A 19,405-nucleotide genomic window follows, 5' to 3' on the forward strand; every position below is an offset into this window, starting at 1 on the left:
CGGTTATGCGGCGCGATCTAGACTTACGAGGCTATGATCCAGATGCCATCGAGTTCATATTAACGTTCAGAAGAATCTCTACTAACTGAATATTTGACTATACTTGGTCTAAGTTCCACAAGTGTGTGTTTAGGACAACCTTACTCCCATCTGCATTCCCATCCATAGGATTGTCTCCTTACTGATTAAGGGGTTCCATTAAGGACTTTCAGTTAATACCATTCGCAGACAACTTGTAGCCTTATCCTTGATCCTCGCCAGACCTCGCAGAGAGCCACTCCCTGAAATTCAAGAGTGATTGAATGGTATTTCAAATGTCAGACCTCCCATCGTCCACAGATACCCTACCTGGGACTTACCTCGGGTCCTGGCTTCACTCAAACATGTTCCACATGAACTGCTTAGAGCAGCTTCTCTTCATCACCTGTCATACAATGTATCATTCCTGGTGGCCATCACCTTGGCCAGATGGATATCAGAACTGGCAGCCCTCTCCATCCGGCAAGATCTATGCCAGTTCCACCCGGACAAGGTGGTCCTCTGCTTGGATCCCACCTTCCTCCCAAAGGTTAGTTCCATGTTTCACAGAACACAAGACATAATCTTACCCTCCTCCTGACCACCATCTCTCCATCAGATGGCACACGTTAGACCTCACCAGAGCGCTGTGCATATACATTCAATGAACCAAGGCCTTTCACAAATCTGAAGCCCTGTTCGTGGCCTATCACACCAGGTCCTTGGGATCCAAGTTCTCTTCCACCATCTTAGGCCGTTGGATATGAGGGGCAATTGCCAAGGCTTACAAATCTGCCTCACTGCCCATTCCAAGAGGCATTACGACTCATTCTACTAGGAGCACAGCCACATCAGCAGCTTGGGCCACCCAAGCTCCCCTAGAAGAGGTCTGCAAAGCTGCCACTTGGTCCACTCCTAATTCCTTCATCCGCCACTACAAGATCAACTCCTACGCCTCAGCAGACACAGCCTTTGGCTGGAGAGTCCTTCAGGCAGTTATCTCTCATGACACTTGAACTACTCCCTCACTAGGGACAAATCTATTGGGTATGTCCCATGTGACTCCTGGACCCGCTCCTTAGTATGGAGAATAGACGTTGGACTCCTATCTGAGTGCCTCTTCTCATACGCTGAGCGGGTACAGCAGTCACTTCCCTCCCTTTGTTTCACCTTTTTTCTATATCTTACTTAACCTTGCTTTCTTCCAACCGAGAGTAGAGCATGCTTTGAGCCATCACCATCGAGCCAAGTCTAAGGATTCTCAAATTCTGGAAAGGGGCGGATCCAGCAATCATTTTTAAAGTCAAGGCTCGGATCTGATTGGATAGGGCAATGAGCAAACCCACATGACTGCTGTATCCGCTCAGCATATGAGAAGAGGCATTCATGTAGGGGTCCAACACCTATTTTGTATTTTAAATGTACATAGACTTTTATAAGAAATAACGACTTTAATTATATCATCTTCAAATATCAAGAATATATGATTAATTTAATTTAATGTAAAAGGTAAAACATGCACCAAATCACCAAGGTTTTAAATCATACAATTATATAATCAGTTTTTATGATGTTCTTATGCAATGGTTCATTCTTATATCCTGCAGGATACCTATGATCTTAAGGACCAGATACAAGATGTAGAGGGGAGATACATGCAGGGACTTAAAGAACTAAAGGTATAAGGGTTTCTCCCCAGCATGTATTCACTATGATAATACTTTGGTAATGACATTTTTGCAAATTTCATTAAAAGTTTACTAACATACTAATTACTCTTTTTATTAAGGATGTGTCTTATGAGTAACTTGGAGAATGGATAGTTACTAGTGTATATTATCGTTTACTTCAGTAACATCAAATGCGAAAGGCAGTTTGCTAAATTATGTTATTTAGCAAATGTTGTGTTAATAGAGCCGGGGTGGCTCAGCAAGTAGAGTGCTGTATTGCAGGCCATTGAAGCTGACTGTAGATCTGTAGGTCAGTGGTTCAAATCTCATCACCGGCTCAAGGTTGACTCAGCCTTCCATCCTTCCGAGGTGGGTAAAATGAGGACCTGGATTGTGGGGGCAATATGCTGGCTCTGTTAAGAAGTGCTATTGCTAACATGTTGTAAGCCGCCCTGAATCTAAGGAGAAGGGTGGCATAAAAACCAAATGAATGAATGAATGAATGAATGAATGAATGAATGAATAATAGAAGTAGTAATAGATTGTGCTATCAAGTACTAATAGATTGTTCTATCATGTTAGTATCAATTCTTAGTAACCACATAATTACATTTTCTTCATAAAGTTCTGTTTCTAAACTCATGTCTTCCAATGGTACATCTATTGTCACCATAACTCTGTTCATTCACATTGCTTCTGTTTGTCTTCTTTCCTTCCACCTTTCCCAGCATTAGAGCCTTTTTCAGAAAATTAAGTCATTGCATAGTATTTCCGGGGTAGGATAATTGAAATACTAAATATTATATAATGTAATTTCCTTCCAATACAGTGATCCCTCGATTTTCGCGATCTCGATCTTCGTGAAACGCTATATCGCGATTTTTCCCACCCGATGACGTCACTCTCTTCCTTTCTCATCTTTCTTTCTCTCTCTCTTTCTCTATCTTGCTTCTTCCTCTCTCACACTCTCTTCCTCCCTCTCTCATCTCTTTCTTTCCTTCTCTCTCTTTCTTTATCTCTCCCCCTCTTGCTCTCGAGCGGCGGGCGGGCAGCAGCGAGGAGCCGAAGATCGGGGTTTCCCCTTTGCGTGGGCGGCGGGGAAGACCCAGGGAAGGTTTCTTCGGCCGCCCAGCAGCTGATCTGCTCGGCAGCGCGGCAGCAGCGAGGAGCCGAAGATCGGGGTTTCCCCTTTGCGTGGGCGGCGGGGAAACCCCGATCTTCGGCTCCTCGCTGCTGCCATGCTGCCGAGCAGATCAGCTGCTGGGCAGCCGAAGAAACCTTCCCTGGGTCTTCCCCGCCGCCCACGCAAACTCCACCATCTGCGCATGCGCGGCCATGGAAAAAAGGGCACACATGCGCAGATGGTGTTTTTACTTCCGCACCACTATATCGCGAAAAATCGAGTATCGCGAGGGGTCTTGGAACGTAACCCTCGCGATACTCGAGGGATCACTGTATTTCTATTCATTGACCAGTTATTTATTTTTCTCTTACCTCTCCAATATATAACTAATGGATTGTGGTCTGCCCAACTATTAGTTTCAATCTCAATATCTCTGATCTTTTCCATTGTGTGTGCTGGTGCCCAAGCCATGTCAATCCTAGACCAAGTTTTATGCGGGTTAGAGTAAAAAGTGTTTTGTTTATTATGTGGATGGCATTCATGCCATATATCTTTTAATAGTAATTCTGTGCTCATTTTCCAAAATGTTGTAGGTAAAATTACCTTTTTTTCTTTTCTCCCCCCCCCCCCCCGTGTAATCCATTTGATTATCTGAAATCGCATTAAAATCGCCTATTATTATCATATTTTCTATTGATAGTTCAGTAATTTTGTCATGCAATTATTTATAAAATTGTTTTTGGTTGTCATTTGGTGCATAAATTGAAATAATTACGAGAGGTTTTATTTCTAAATCTAATTGTACCATTACAATTCTGCCTTCACTATCACTGTATATTTGTTTGGATTCAATTATTTTGTCAATATACATTGCTACTCCTCTTTTCTTTTGATTTGCCAAACTAGTATAAAGCTTCCCCAATTTTGAATTATTAAGGATTCTCTTTGATTTATTAATGTGAACTTCTTGTGAAATATTTATTTGTGCTTTTTGTTTTCTGAGTTTAGCCAATATTTGATTTCTTTTCCTATGATTATTCAAACCATTAACATTGACTGAAAAAATTTTCTAGTCATGTGACATTTCTATTTGTAGTATTTTTTGGTTTCTTTCGGTTCACATAATCTACTATCTAACACCAATTCTTGTTGAATTTGTGGTTGTTTCTTTTTAACATCTTGCGTTTTTTTCCTTTCCTTACTGGTGGCCCCCCATTCTTCTTCTTTGCCCTTGAGTGGGGTGGGAGTTGGAGTTGGAGTGGATGTTTGTTTTCGAGTTGTTGTTGTTGTAACAGAAGTCACACTTTGTGCCCTGTAGGAACCTTTCATATCTCAAAAGTTTACAATTTATTATACAATTTCTTAATAAAATTTCTTTTACTTTATAATTAAAATAGTAATTTTAAACAATTTAGAAAAGAAAATCAATTTTAGTAAAAGTATGAAAAGTATAATATAAGAAAGAGGAAAAAAGAATAAAAAGGTATATTATATATTTTAGAGGGTGAAAGAAGTTAGGATTAATTAAAAAAATAAAAGTTAAGAAATAATAAAAAGAAGGAATAATAATTGAAAAGAAAGATATTCACTTAAATATATAATAGGCAATATACTATGTTTGTTAAAATGGGGGGATACTTGGCTGCATAGCTAGAGGTATAACAAGCAGGAAGAGGGAGATTATGATCCCACTATATAGAGTGCTAGTGAGATCACATTTGGACTACTGTGTTCAGTTCTGGAGACCTCACCTACAAAAAGATATTGACAAAATTGAACGGGTCCAAAGGTGGGCTACAAGAATGGTGGAAGGTCTTAAGCATAAAACGTATCAGGAAAGACTTAATGAACTCAATCTGTATAGTATGGAGTACAGAAGGAAAAGGGGGGACATGATCGAAATATTTAAATATGTTTTTGTTCATAAACTTTATTAATTTTTCATAAAAATTGACAAACACACAAACACACATTTATCATAAAATTGGGGTTGCAATTTCCCCTTATTGTAGAAGTCAAATTCCATACAGAAAAAAAGAATACATTATTAATACTTTAAATCAACAGATTAGTTTAAATGAAAAGAAGAAATTTTGTTTAACCTTATATAAACCTTGTATAAAAAAACCCTTCATATATATTCAAAATAAAACAAAAAATTTAAATTATGACAGTATTTTTGCAGTTCTCAAATAAGTTTTACTTTTACTTCTTCTTCTTATTTATCCATATATACACTTTATTCCAAATCACATAAAATTCTGATTCTACTTGGTTGTTTAACCGTCTTGTCATCATATCCATTTCAGTGCAATCTAATATTTTCTTAATAACCTCTTTCTCTTTGGGGATATTTTCCCCTTTCCAATTTTGCGCATATACTATCCTGGCCGCTGTCAAAATATGAATAATTAAATGGAAAATATCTTTCTTGTATTTTTGTTTGGCTATGCCCAATAAATAAAATTCCAGGGTTTTTTCTATCTCTTGCATTACTATTTCTTTTATTATTCTTTCTATCATTTTCCAATATAACTTAACTTTGTTACAAATCCACCATTGGTGATAATATGAACCTATTTCTTACATTTCCAACATAGTGGAGATGTGTTAGGGAACATTTTTGCAATTCTACTTGGTGGGAGATGCCACCTATAAAACATATTAATTTGATTTTCTTTTAATGAAACCGACTTTGTCATTTTCCAATTAGAGATCAAAACCTTTTCCCATGTGTCTATATTGATTTCTCTACCTATATTTTTACACCAACTTATCATATTATCCTTTAGGGTTAGGTCTATATTTTTATGCCCTATCATATATTTATAAGCTTTCCCTATTAATTTAGTCTGGTTTGTAATTAAAAAATTACCTAAACTTTTTTACTCTTATTGAAAACATATACAGTGGTACCTCGAGATACGAGTTTAATTCGTTCCGGACCTGGGCTCTTAAGTCGAGCAGCTCTTATCTCGAACGACTTTTCCCCATAGGAATTAATGTAAATAATTTTAATTGGTTCCAGCCCTCAAAAAACTCACAAAGTTAGTCTAAATTATGCAGAAAGACATGTTTTTAATGAAGAAATGTACATGTACATATAAATGAATAATGAAGTTTCTTTCACTTAACTTGTAAACTTTCTTAAACTTTTAAATTTACATATGTTCAACTTCTCTGCCACCCAATCCTGTAGGACAGAGGTCCCCAACCCTTTTTGCACCAGGGACCGGCTTTAAGCGATCAAGAGAGGAATGGGTGAATGAATGGACGGAGGGTGGGAAGGAAGGAAGGAAAGAGGGAAGGGACAGGAACAGAGGAAGGAAGCAAGGAAACTTATGAAAGGGGAGAGTAAGAGAGGAATGAGTGAAAGGAGGGAGGGAGGGAAGAAGGTGGGAAGGAGAAAGAAAAGAAGAAATAGAGGAAGGGAAGGTAAAAGAGAGAAAGAAAAAGAGCAAGAAAGAAAGAAAGAAAGAAAGAAAGAAAGGGGGAAGGGACAGGAACAGAGGAAGGAAGCAAGGAAACTTATGAAAGGGGAGAGTAAGAGAGGAATGAGTGAAGGGAGGGAGGGAGGGAAGAAGGTGGGAAGGAGAAAGAAAAGAAGAAATAGAGGAAGGGAAGGTAAAAGAGAGAAAGAAAAAGAGCAAGAAAGAAAGCTGCAAGCACCCCCCCGAGCCCCCCAGGCCGGCTGCAACCTTTTAAAACACGCGCGCCGCTTCGCAGCTGTCTCCTGAAGCCGAACGCGGAAGTTAGCGTTTGGCTTCAGGAGACAGCTCCTTGGCGCTTGTATCTCGAATTTGGGCTTGTAAGTAGAACAAAAATATCTCTCCCCTCCCAGCTCTTATCTCGAGTTGCTCTTAAGTAGAGCAGCTCTTATGTCGGGGTTCCACTGTATCTTACTATCTCTTTGAAATCTAGACTGAATCTGGATATATTGCCACCAATCTATTTTAATTCCTTCTTCCTGTAATTTATTTCTTGTTTTTAATTTCATTTGATCGTCTAATAATTCTTTATACCTTATTATTTTCATTTCCTGTATCGAATTGGGATGGGTTATTGCTTCTAACGGAGAAACCCACTCTGGAATGGTTAAAAAATGGTTTTTCTTAACATCTTTCCAAACTTCCAATAGATACTTTCTTATTGTATGTCTTTTAAAATATGTATGTATCTTATCTTTGTCATACCATATAAAGGCATGCCAGCCGAGCATAAGATCATGACCTTCTAAATTTAATGTTCTTTTGTCTTCTAACACTATCCAATCTTTAATCCATGTTAAGGCGGCTGCCTGATAATATAATTTTCAATTTGGTAGTGCAAAACCTCCTCTTTCCTTGATGTCTTCTAAAACATTTGTCTTTATTCTTGCTTTTTTCCCTTGCCATAAAAATTTCCTGATTATTGTTGTTAAATTTTTAAAGAATTTCCTCCCTGGATTTATTGGTTTAACCTGAAACAAAAATAGAATCCTAGGTAAAATGTTCATCTTAATTGTGGCAATTCTCCCCATAAAAGATATTTTTAAATTGTTCCATATTTCTAAATCTTTTTTAATTTCTTCAATTAATTTCATATAATTATCTTTTTTTTTAAATATAGTTTTTGATGTTATCCATATTAAATATCCAAATGCTTAACTTTCTTAACTATTTTCATACCTGTGATATTTTCTAGTTTTCTTTCTTGAAATTCTGCCTTGTTTTTAACTATAAATTGTGTTTTACTCTTATTTATTTTTAACCCTGCGACTTTACCATATTGTTCTATCATCTGTATCAACATTGAAACTGCTGTAATCGGATCCTCCGTAATAAAAGTCAAGTCATCTGCAAAGGCTTGAACTTTGTATATTTCTTTCCCAATGGTCAGACCCTTTATTTTTTGATCTGCTCTTATTTTTATCAATAAAACTTCTAATGATAAAATAAACAATAAAGGTGAAATCGGACAACCTTGTTGAACTCCTTTATATATTTCAAATTTTTCTAGTTGCTCATTATTTAATATAATTTTTGTTGTTTGTTTTGAATATATTGCATCAATCAAATTTACAAACTTTGTACCAAATCTCATTTTATTTAGTTGCATTTTTATAAAAATCCAATTTACATTATCAAAGGCTTTTTTGGCATCGAGGAATATTAATGATACTGGCTTTCCAAAATGTTGTTCATAATATTCTAATGTGTTAATAATCGTTCTAAGATTATTATTAATTTGTCTACCAGGTAGGAACCCATTTTTGTCTTGATGTATTTTCTCATTCAAAACCTTTTTGAGTCTAGCTGCATAAATAGAAGTAAATATTTTATAATCTACATTTAATAATGATATAGGTCTATAATTTTTTATCTTTTCTTTGTCAGTTCCTGATTTATGAATTAAAGTTATTAAAGATTCTGACCACGATTTTGGGATTTTGCCATCCATTCTACTTTCATTAAAGATTTCCAACATATTATTTATTATTACTTCGCTATCTATTTTATACCACTCTGCCGGTATGGCGTCAGGCCCGGTTGCTTTATTGTTTTTTTTGCTTTTTAATAGTTATTTGTAATTCCTCAATTGTTCTTGAACTGTCCAGACTTTCCTGTTGCTCTTCTGCTAATTGTGGTAATTCTAAAGATTCTAAATAATTAAAAATCTCATTTTCATTAATGTCCCCTGTTTTATATAATTCTTTATGAAATTCTTGTACAATTTTTGCCTTATCATCTATGTTATATTTTATCATTCCATTTTCATCTACTAACTCTTTAATTATTTTTGATCGTCTATATTTTCTTAGTTTATATGTGAGCCATCTTCCTGGCTTATTAGCATGTTCAAAATAGTGTTGTTTAACTATTTTGATCTTTTACGCTATTTCATTTTGCTCTATAAGTTTAATTTTATGCCTAACTAATTCTATCTTTCCCTTAATCTCCTTATTTTTAACATTATGTTGCGATAAAACCTCTAGTTGTTTTAATTCTGTGATTAGTTGTTCATATTGTATCTTTTTAAAAATTTTCTTTCGCTGTATGAGAAATCGTTAATCCTCTAATGTACGCCTTTGCGGTGTCCCATAGATTTTGAGGAGAGGTTTCTAAATTTTTATTTATTTCAAAAAAAATCTTTAATTCTTTTTCTATCCATTCCTTATATTGTAAACCTCTTATAATATTTCTATTCATCTGCCAATTTAAATATTTCTTATTACTTTTCAAATATACCACTAAAGGATTATGATCGGCCCATATATTTGTGTTTATCTCAATCTCTTTTATTTGTTCTGAAGTTATTTTTGAAGCTATTCTTGTCCAAACTTTATGGGGGTTTGAATAAAAAGTATACTGCCTAATTAAAGGGTGTCTTTCCCTCCAAATATCATTTAACAATAACTCGGATTTCATTTTTTGAAAAGTAGTTGGTAATATATTTTTCTTTTTCTTCTGTTTTCTCCCCCCTGAATGTCTAATAATCTATTTGAAATTGCATTAAAATCACCAATTATAATCATATTTTCAATATTTAATTCATTTATTTTTTGATGCAATTGCTTATAAAATGTCATTTGATTATCATTTGGAGCATAAATCGAGACGACGACAAGCGGTTTAGGCTCAATATTCACCTGTATAATTAATATTCTACCCTCTTGATCAGCATACAATTGTTTGGAGTTTATGGAGTTTTCAATATACACAGCTATCCCTCTTTTTCTTTGATCTGCCAAAGTGGCATACATATTTCCAATTTTTGGGTTCAATAATAATTTCCAATTTGTTTTTTTAATATGAACTTCTTGTAATATTACTATCTGTGCTTTTTGTTTTTTAAGTTTAGCAAATATTTGTTTCCTTTTTCTCGGTTTATTTAAACCATTTACATTCACAGAAAGTTTTTCAAGTCTTTCGACATAGTTATTTATAGTATTTCTTGGTGTCTTTAGATTCGTGCTGAGGTTGTTTTCTTCTAGCACTTGACTCCTCTCTCCCCTAGGCAGTGTCACCTGACTCCTCTTCTTTCCTTTCGTTGGTTGTTCACATTTGCGTATTCCACTACTTTCATAGAATTGTCTTGCATCTTCAAGATTTTCTATTTTAACTTCCAGTCTGGTCCAGGACCCCTTCAACCTCTCCAGAGGTCGCTTTTTGCAGTTGGTTCAGGTCCAGATGGCCCGTTCCTAGAACAGGGGGCTTCCCTGCACCTGAGGGGCTGTTGACGAAGCTCTGGAGGCAAGGGATCGCCTCGCAGCTCTGGAAAAGGTGAACCAACCCTCGATCCACAGAGGGCTCGGCCATTTGCGATCCGTCCATACCAGTGGGAAGCAAGAAAATAATAAGAAAAAGAACCCAAAACTGTGAAAGAGCAGCAAAAGCAGAAGGAGAGTACAAAAAGAGAAAAGAAGATTTTAAGGTATAAATTTATTACTATTTGATAAACTTGGAAGATCAGAGCTAATTGAAAGTTTGAAGGGAAAATTCATATCCAGGGGTTGGAAAAGAACAGACAGCCGGAACTACTTACTCTCTTTCTGTTTTGAACTAAAACTTTAAAATTGGATTTGAGTTGAATGAGACTGGATATAAAAGTATAATTTGGAAGAAGATATTAGGCAATATGATTTAATAAAGATTTTAATGAAGAATTGGATTTTATCAAGTTCTAAATAACGTCAAATCCTGGGCACTATTTTCTATCTGTGGAGGAATTACATTTTGCTTTGTTGTCGACATTTACTTTTAAAAATGGAATAAATTAACAAATAATTCAACATTTGAATGAACTATGCGATATTAGCGACTGGTGATTTAAAATAAGAAGATTGGTATTGTTGGAGCGTTTTTGATTGGATTTGCTGTTTTCTGAATTCTCGGCTTTGTTTGCTAAACCTGCTGCAAAGAGGAACTTTTACTTGGTCTTTTCCTTTGTCGTTTTTGAGGATTTATTTCAAGATTCACGTTTGGAACTGAACTAAAATTATTTTTCCCGACACCTTTGGATTAAATATTGGACTTTGGATTTTGAATTTTGGCATTGTGTTTGAATTAGACTTGGACTTACCATTGGAGTACTGAATCATATATAAATTTGGATTAATTTTACCTTTGGAACTATTTTGCACCTTGGAACTTTGAGAAATAATTACACAAGAACTACTAAAAATAATTAGGACTTTTTTAGAACTCTAATCAAAAAAGGATCTACGTATTTGACTGAACAATATAAGTATATTATTTGTCCTTTCTTTGTGTATTCTTCTCTTTTATTTTATTTTATTTTATTTTGCTCTCTTTCTTTTCTTCTCTTTCTTCTTTCCCTTTTCTTCCTTAGGTATTGGAATATTAATAGATATTTTAAATAGAATTAATTGAAATAATGAATTGCTAAACCTTTCCTGCTCCTCCCCTCCCTCCCCTTGTGTGGTGTCTTTTTATTAAGAGTAAAATAACAATAAGAAATTATTAGTAAGCAATAAGGTTTGCAAAGGTATAAGAATTTTTTTTTACATATATAAATAGTAATATAAGCAATTTTTGCCTTTTTCTTTGATAAGTTGTTGTATGGATAAAAGATTCTCCTTCTTTCCTACTTCTAGTTATTTTCTCCTTCTCTCCCGGTTTATTTTTTGATATTTAGTAATTTTATTACTGCAAACTTTATATTGATAAATAAGATTATCTACTTAGTTAATTGATTACATTTTTTTATATAAGGGTGAATATTAAAATAAGGTTTTTCTCAGATACATTGATATATTGATTTAAAATTATATACTTTATATTGTTCTTTTAAAATAGATTGAAAGTTTTTGAAACAGGATTAAGTATATATTTTTAGTATTGGTAAAGAAATATTAAGTGGACTAAGTAGAAGTAAAGGAGGTAATATATAAATATATTTGTGATATTTACAAATTTGGGTATTTTCCATATTAAATATAAGCAGTAAATATAAGTAGCAAAGTTGGATTGTATTGAAGTTTATTGGAGTTTCCTCTTTTTTTAAAAAAAAGTATAAAAGTATAAAATAAATTAATAAAAAATTAATTATTAGAAAAGCAAGGAAAGACTGCAGAAGAGTATTACTCAAGAATTAATTAGGATGTCGAGTACATCCACATATACAAAGACTATCAAAAAACAAACTTTAACCTCTGCTACATCACCCCAAGTATCACCTCAGCCATCTCCTGTACACCAAAGCGTCTCTGCAACCATGTCAGCTAAAGAAAAAGAAAAAGCGCAAGCACAACCTACCCTTCAAACAATACAGGAGACACTGATTGCAATGAAAGATTTTATGTTAAAATAAAAAGATGATGCAAATCAACAACTCAAAGGATTAAAGGCTGAAATAGAACTAAAAGCTGATACAGGAGAGATGAAGGAGAAGATGAAAGAAATACAACAGACTTTGAAGGAAAGTGAACAAAGAATAAAGGCAGTACAAGAAAAAACTGAAAAAGTGAAACAAAGAATGGATTATTTTGAAGATAGATCTGACTCATTAAATAAAAGATACGATGAATCAATTACACATCTTGAAATTCAATGAGCATCCTATGGCTTAAGATTTCAGAATATAACAGAGGAAAAAGATGCAGATTTACAAGCAAAAATGGCTGAAATAATTGGAGGAATCCTTCAGGTGGGTCCTATGGAACTAATAAAAGAAATTGATGAAGTTTTCAGAGTACAAACTAGCTATGTACGCAGACACAATCTACCCAGAGAAGTCCATATCAAATTCATCAGGAGAACTGTAAGGGGTGATATTTTGAAATGGACAAGAAATGAAAAACTACAAGACAAAGGAAAAGAAATTACAATACTGAAACAAGTTCCAAGAAGAGTAAGAGAAAGCAGAAGGAATTATTATTTTCTGACCAAAATTCTGATTAAAGAGAATATAACCTTCCGCTGGCTTATTCCAGAAGGATTTTCATTGTATTGGCAATCACGAAACATTTAAATATGTTAAAGGGTTAAATAAGGTCCAGGAGGGAAGTGTTTTTAATAGGAAAGTGAACACAAGGACAAGGGGACACAATCTGAAGTTAGTTGGGGGAAAGATCAAAAGTAACATGAGAAAATATTATTTTACTGAAAGAGTAGTAGATCCTTGGAACAAACTTCCAGCAGACGTGATTGATAAATCCACAGTAACTGAATTTAAACATGCCTGGGATAAACATATATCCATCCTAAGATAAAATACAGGAAATAGTATAAGAGCAGACTAGATGGACCAATCTTCTATGTTTCTATGAAAAACAGTGGAGGGGGGGCTTCTTTTGAGAATACTAGATTACTACTTGTTTATTATTCAATTTTAGAAACGGGAAGAAGTGTTGTTTATAAAGTTTAACTAGTGGATAGATGGATAAAATACATAAAATAGATGGATCATGAGGTCTTTTTCTGCCGTCAGTCTTCTATGTTTCTATGATACACCAAGTGTAGAAAGGGGAAAAACAAAACTCTAACACATTTTAAATATCTAATTTAACTAAAAGAAATTAAAGATAAAATAGTCCAAATAAATATAAAAAAAGAGTAGAGAAAAAAATATAAGAGGAGAAAGGAGATTTAAAAATTTAAAAATATTTATATTATATCAAAGGAGGTAAAAATATCAAAAGGGGTGATAATGTAAAAATGTTTTCTAAATAGAAAAAAATGGAAAGTAAAAAAAAGAAGCAAGTTTTAAATTTTTTCCAGGATGTTCTGTCTTGGTTCTCAGTCTTTTATTAGGCAACAAAGGAAAAAAATAGATCCAAAAATAAGGCCAAGGTCCACATTCCACAAAAAATACAAACAGAGAAAATTATATAAAGCAGTTATATTGCAATATAAAAATCAAACAATATAAAATCAAAAAAAGTTAAAGTGAAAAAAATTCTAGTCCATCTTTTTTTATTTGATCCTTGCGCTCTTGATATCAATGAAAATAGTCCTTCAATGAATACCTCCAAAATTATTACAGCTCTCGTTCTTCTTTATTCTCTTTATTATAAATGTCTAATGTAATCCGATTTCGAAGAAAGCAAAAAGGTTCAAAAATTTAATCCCAACAAAATAAAGTTCATTGAAAGGGAATTTAGGTCATTTGTCACAATTTCTTCTAAATTAATCCGATTAAAAGTTCATCCAATTATTTATTTAATATGAATCATATATAAAAGTTATTAATCCAAATGTTTAAAAATTTTAAGTCCAAAGGCAATATATAATATCCAAAATGTAAAATGTAAAATGCAAAATGTAAAAACTTCACTTTTTTCTTTCCAAAACAAGCAGTTTAACAAAGGAAAGTAGGTCCGGCCGTTCTTATTTTTGTGGAAGGATTTCACTCCGAGATACAAGCTTTATTTAAAGTTCGCCTTTTACTTTCAAGATCTTCACTTTTCAAATGTTAGATACCCAAAAGATTACCTTGTAAGTGCTTTACTTTGCTTCTTTCTGCAGATCTGCCTTTTTGTTGACTTCTTTAGAATTCTCTTGGCTTCCTTCGTGGACTGATCGCTATGACCACATTCCTGCAGCCGCTGGGACACGGTTCTCCATGGTACAGCTGCGAGGCTTTCCCTACCCTCCGGGGCAGTGGTGATCTGCCCCAAGGGATCTGGGAGACCCCCTGTTCTGTGTCGAGGCCTCCGGGCTCAGACGAAGCACAAAAACACACCCTGTAGCAGGGAAAAGGTGCAGCAAAGACGGAGCAATCGAGCGTCACCCGGAAGCCATCTATTATTGTCTGGGTTCGGTGGAGAACAGTGAACTGCTGGGTCGGGCCTCCAGCATTGTGCTCCCAAAGGCTATGACTAATTCGGGGGGGCATCGCCAAGGTGGCATGGGAGAGCACAGAGCAGGCCGTGTAGTCACGGCAGACAGCAGGGACCTTGCAGGGAATCATAAGGAACAGGGGCAGCTGGGACGAGCAACAGGGATATGGTGGAGGGGAACCTTTCATATTGGGACTTGGGGGTGGCCAGAGGTCTCTTATCTGTGCAGGTAGGGGTCTGGAGGGGAGGAGAAGGCTCTTCTCCCCTCTCGTCCCCTGAGCAGCAGCAGCAAGCACTTTTTGCCCATTTTCAACATTTTTTTTGCTTCTGTGAAAAAAGAAGCACCAGAGTATAAGATGCATCTTAGTTTTGGGGGAGGAAAATAGGAAAAAGAATCTGCTTATCAGGTATTCATCTGGCTAATGTCCTTAGTCTGGTCAGCTTTAGCACATTATTTTATCCCCTGGTTAGGGCTTTAAAAAAACTTTATTCAGAGAGACTACATTCTTCGCAGAGAGTAACAATGAAAGAGCTTGCAAGCTGGTAAGAGCTGGGAACATTGTTAGCACCTGGTTAGGGATGGAAAGAAACTTATTCGGAGCAATGGAAAAAAACCCTGCAAAGACTTAGGGCTTGGAAAACATTCTTCACAGAGAGAAACAATGAAAGAGCCTGCAAAGTAAGAGCTGGGAAGATCGTTAGCAACTAGTTAGGGCTGGGAGAAAAAAGCTACATTAAGATGCACCCAAATTATCAGCCTCTTTTAGGGAGGGTAAAGGTGCATCTTATACTCCGAAAAATAAAGTACATATAAATAATATTCTTCTAGGTATATTTACTGTTATTCTAGTGCAATCTCCTTGCCAGCTATTTTTGTCCCCTGGGTCTACCACCTTTAATTTTCAGTTTTCTTCCAAATTAATCTCTATAGTTTATCTTCCATTCATTTTCACTTGTACCTCTTTTCTTATTTATCCTTCAAGTCCATACTGTTTATATTTTTAATTTTAGGCCATGTTCCTCCCTTTCCTCAATTTATATCTTTACTCATTTTATTTTTAATCTGTCGTTTCTAAATGCCCTAAATTTGTAATCTCAAATCTCCACATTACTCAAATGTTCTTATTTTAGTTCATCTTCAATATTTAAACATATTCTAATATTGCTGCTGCATACCCATCCATTGGCTGATAATATTATCAATTTCATATACTATACCCCACTAATCATCAAAAATCTCTTCTATATGGAATCAAATTTATAGATTACATAATCTTATTCAAAAATCTTTGCAAATAATAATTATAACATTTTATAATTTTCCAGTAATAAATCCTTCTGCAGAATTGTTTTTAATTTCTATAATATGTATCATCATTTACCAGCCTTATATAAAAACCTTATATCATAATTAATTATACATAACTAATATTGATACAATTAATGTAAAATAATAATTATAATTTTTATAACATCCCACAACCAATCTTATATTAAAACTTTATACCCTACTTATTTATTTATTTACTTACTTACTTACTTACTTACATACATACATACATACATACATACATACATACATACATACATACATACATATTTATTTAGATTTATATGCCGCCCTTCTCAAATCGACTCAATCGTACAGCATTAATACAACAGTATACAAGAAATCTAATAACTCTAAAAATAAAAAACACATTTAAAAACCCCATATACATTCGCATACACTATTCCAATCCAATCATGTCTCATATTGGCTGGAGACAGTCTCATCACTCACGGCTCCCATGCCTGCTGGCAAAAGTAGGTTTTTAAGGCTTTGTGAAAAACCAGGCTGGAGGGGGCAGTACATATCTCCGGAGGGAGTTTGTTCCAGAGGGTTGGGCCTGCCACAGAGAAGGCTCTTCACCTAGGTCCTGCCAGTCGACATTGTCTGGTTGATGGGACCTGGAGAAGGCCGACTCTGTGGGACCTAACTGACCGCTGAGATACATGAGGCAGCAGACGATCCCAAAGATAATCTGGTCCTAAGCCACATAGGTCTTTATAGGTCATAACCAGCACTTTGAATTGGGCCCGGAAACCAATTGGCAACCAGTGCAGCTTGCGGAGTGATGTTAAAATGTGGGCAGATCTTGGTAATCCCACTATAGCTCGTGCAGTTGCATTCTGCACAATTTGTAGTCTCCAAACAGTCTTCAAAGGCAGCCCCATGTAGAGAGCATTGCAGTAATCAAACCTCGAGGTGATAAGGGCATAAGTGACTGTGAGAAGTGACTCCTTGTCCAAATAGCGTTGCAATTGGCACAGAAGGTGTACCCATACGAACACCCCCCTTGCCACAGTCGAGAGATGGTCTTGTAAACTCAGTTATGGATCGAGGAGGATGCCCAAGTTGCGGACCTTCTCTGAGGGGGACAAAGACTCCCCCCAGGGTAATTGACGGACAGTTGGTATTGTCCATAGGAGTAAAAACCCACAGCCACTCCATCTTGTTGGGGTTGAGTCTGAGCCTATTAACGCCCATCCAGACCCTGACACCCTCCAGACACCAGCACATTACCTTCACTGAGTGGACACGGAGTGCAAATGTATACCTGCGTATCGTCAGCATACTGATGGTAACTCACCCCATGCCCTCGGATGATCTTACCCAGCGGTTTCATGTAGATATTAAATAGCAAGGGCGAGAGGACCGACCCCTGAGGAACCCCACAAGGGGAGGTACCTAGGAGTCAACCTCTGGCCAACCGCTAACACCGACTGCGACCAACCAGAGAGGTAGGAGGAGAACCACCGCAAAACAGTACCTCCCACTCCCAACCCCTCCAGAAGGCGCAGAAGGATATCATGGTCGATGGCATCGAAAGCCACTGAGAGGTCAAGAAGTACCAGGACAGAGGATAAACCCCTGTCCCGGGCCCGCCAGAGATCATCCGTCAGCGCATCCAAAGCATTTTCAGTGCTGTAGCTGCAACTATTATATGCAACTATCTACTATAATGTAATTTATTTCCCTTCATCCTTTCTAAGTTCATCATCAAGATTTACTTTTCACTTTTTATGCTATATTTATTTATTTATTTATTTATTTATTTATTTATTTATTTATTACTTAGATTTGTATGCCGCCCCTCTCCGAAGACTCGGGGCGGCATACATATCATAATAGAAAAATAATTTTTTAGCATTCCATCAGTTACACCTGCTATTATTTCCCTTTCTTTTTTAAAACATCATATTACAATCTTATATAAAAAAAAATATTATACCATAATTAATTACATACAATTAATAACCTAAATTTCAGGAAATCTATTACCACATATCTTATAATCCTTGTTCCTTTCTGTTGACTTTCCCCTCTTCATCCATTCTCTTTTGGTCTCTGAAAAATTCCAATTCTTCTGGGGTTTTCTCTCCTAACTCCTTCTCTTAACTTTTCTTTTTCTTTTTATATCAATAACTTCTTTTTTTCCAAATTCCTTTTCTTCCTTTTTAGTGTATTATTTGCTTAAAGCTGCTTTCAAATCCTCCTAGTCTCTTCTCCCTATTATCCCCCCTCCCCATTTTAATTGCTTCTTCAAAAACCAGTACTCCTCTTTTACTCTTTTCTTATTCCTGTAAATCCCAGTGTAATCATAATCTGTTTTTTAGTTTCATTCCTTTTTCATCAGTATAATCTTGCTCTTCATTTTCATCCTCCACCATTATAAATTCTGAATGTATTTCAGTTCAATCCAGCTCAAAGTCTTATCTTATGTCAGGGGTCCCCAAACTTTTTACACAGGGGGCCAGTTCACTGTCCCTCGGACTGTTGGAGGGCCGGACTATTAAAAAAACGTGTGAACAAATCCCTATGCACACTGCACATACATTATTTAAAGTAAAAAACAAAATGGGAACAAATACAATATTTAATATTTATTCTTCCTCTCTCTCTCTCTCTCTCTCTCCCTTTCTCTCTGTCCTTCTGTCTTTCTAGTTCTCTCTCTTTCTCTCTGTCCTCTCTCTCTCTTTCTTTCTCTCTATTCTCTCTTTCTCTCACTCACTCTCTTTGTATCTCTCCCTCTTTCTCTCTCCCTCTCTCTGTCTCCTCCTTTCTTTCTCTCTCTCTCCCTTTCTATCTCTCCTCTTCCTTTCTCTCTCCCTCTCTATCTTTCCCTCTTTCTCTCCCCCCTCTCTCTTTCTTTCTCTCTCTTCTCTTTCTCTCACACTCTCTTTCTCTCTCCCTCTTTCTCTCTACCTTTCTTTCTCTTTCTCTCTCTCCCTTTCTCTGTCCCTCTTTCTTTCTCTCTGTCCCTCTCTTTCTTTTTCTCTGTCCCTCTCTTTTTCTCTGTCCCTCTCTTTCTTTCTCTCTGTCCCTCTTTCTTTCTCTCTGTCCCTCTTTCTTTCTCTCTGTCCCTCTCTTTCTTACTCTCTGTCCCTCTTTCTTTCTCTCTGTCTCTTTCTTTCTCTCTGTCCCTCTCTTTCTTTCTCTCTGTCCCTCTCTTTCTTTCTCTCTGTCCCTCTTTCTTTCTCTCTGTCCCTCTCTTTCTTTCTCTCTCTTATCTCTGTGTGTGGGGGAGGCGGCTGCTTGAAAACCCCTGACCTCCATCGCCTCCCCCCCACGGCACAAGGCGAGCACACCTCGCCACTGACACAGGCGGCGGGGACTGCCCTGTCCCCCTGTCCCCCCTGCGCAAAACTACGCAGCCCCAGATCGCTCGCTTCTGCCCGGCTTTGCTGGCTGATGCAGGAAAGGAAAGCGTCACATTTAAAAAGCACGCCACTTTCTGGGACTCCGGTGCCGTGGTGGCCTTCAAGCGC

At 36.2% G+C, this 19,405-nt stretch overlaps 1 protein-coding gene across 3 annotated transcripts in view; it reads left to right on the top strand.

Moving 5' to 3' along the window:
- Positions 1-19,405, top strand: part of LRRFIP2 (LRR binding FLII interacting protein 2) — a 366,589-nt gene that overhangs the window by 230,126 nt on the left and 117,058 nt on the right. For all 3 annotated transcript variants that reach the window (XM_070726340.1, XM_070726338.1, XM_070726339.1), the window contains exon 6: positions 1,626-1,697. In XM_070726340.1, coding sequence (XP_070582441.1) covers positions 1,626-1,697 — 72 coding nt within the window. The remainder of the gene's footprint in view (positions 1-1,625; positions 1,698-19,405) is intronic.

The sequence above is a fragment of the Erythrolamprus reginae genome, chromosome Z, assembly GCF_031021105.1.
Source record: "Erythrolamprus reginae isolate rEryReg1 chromosome Z, rEryReg1.hap1, whole genome shotgun sequence".
NCBI lineage: Eukaryota > Metazoa > Chordata > Lepidosauria > Squamata > Dipsadidae > Erythrolamprus > Erythrolamprus reginae.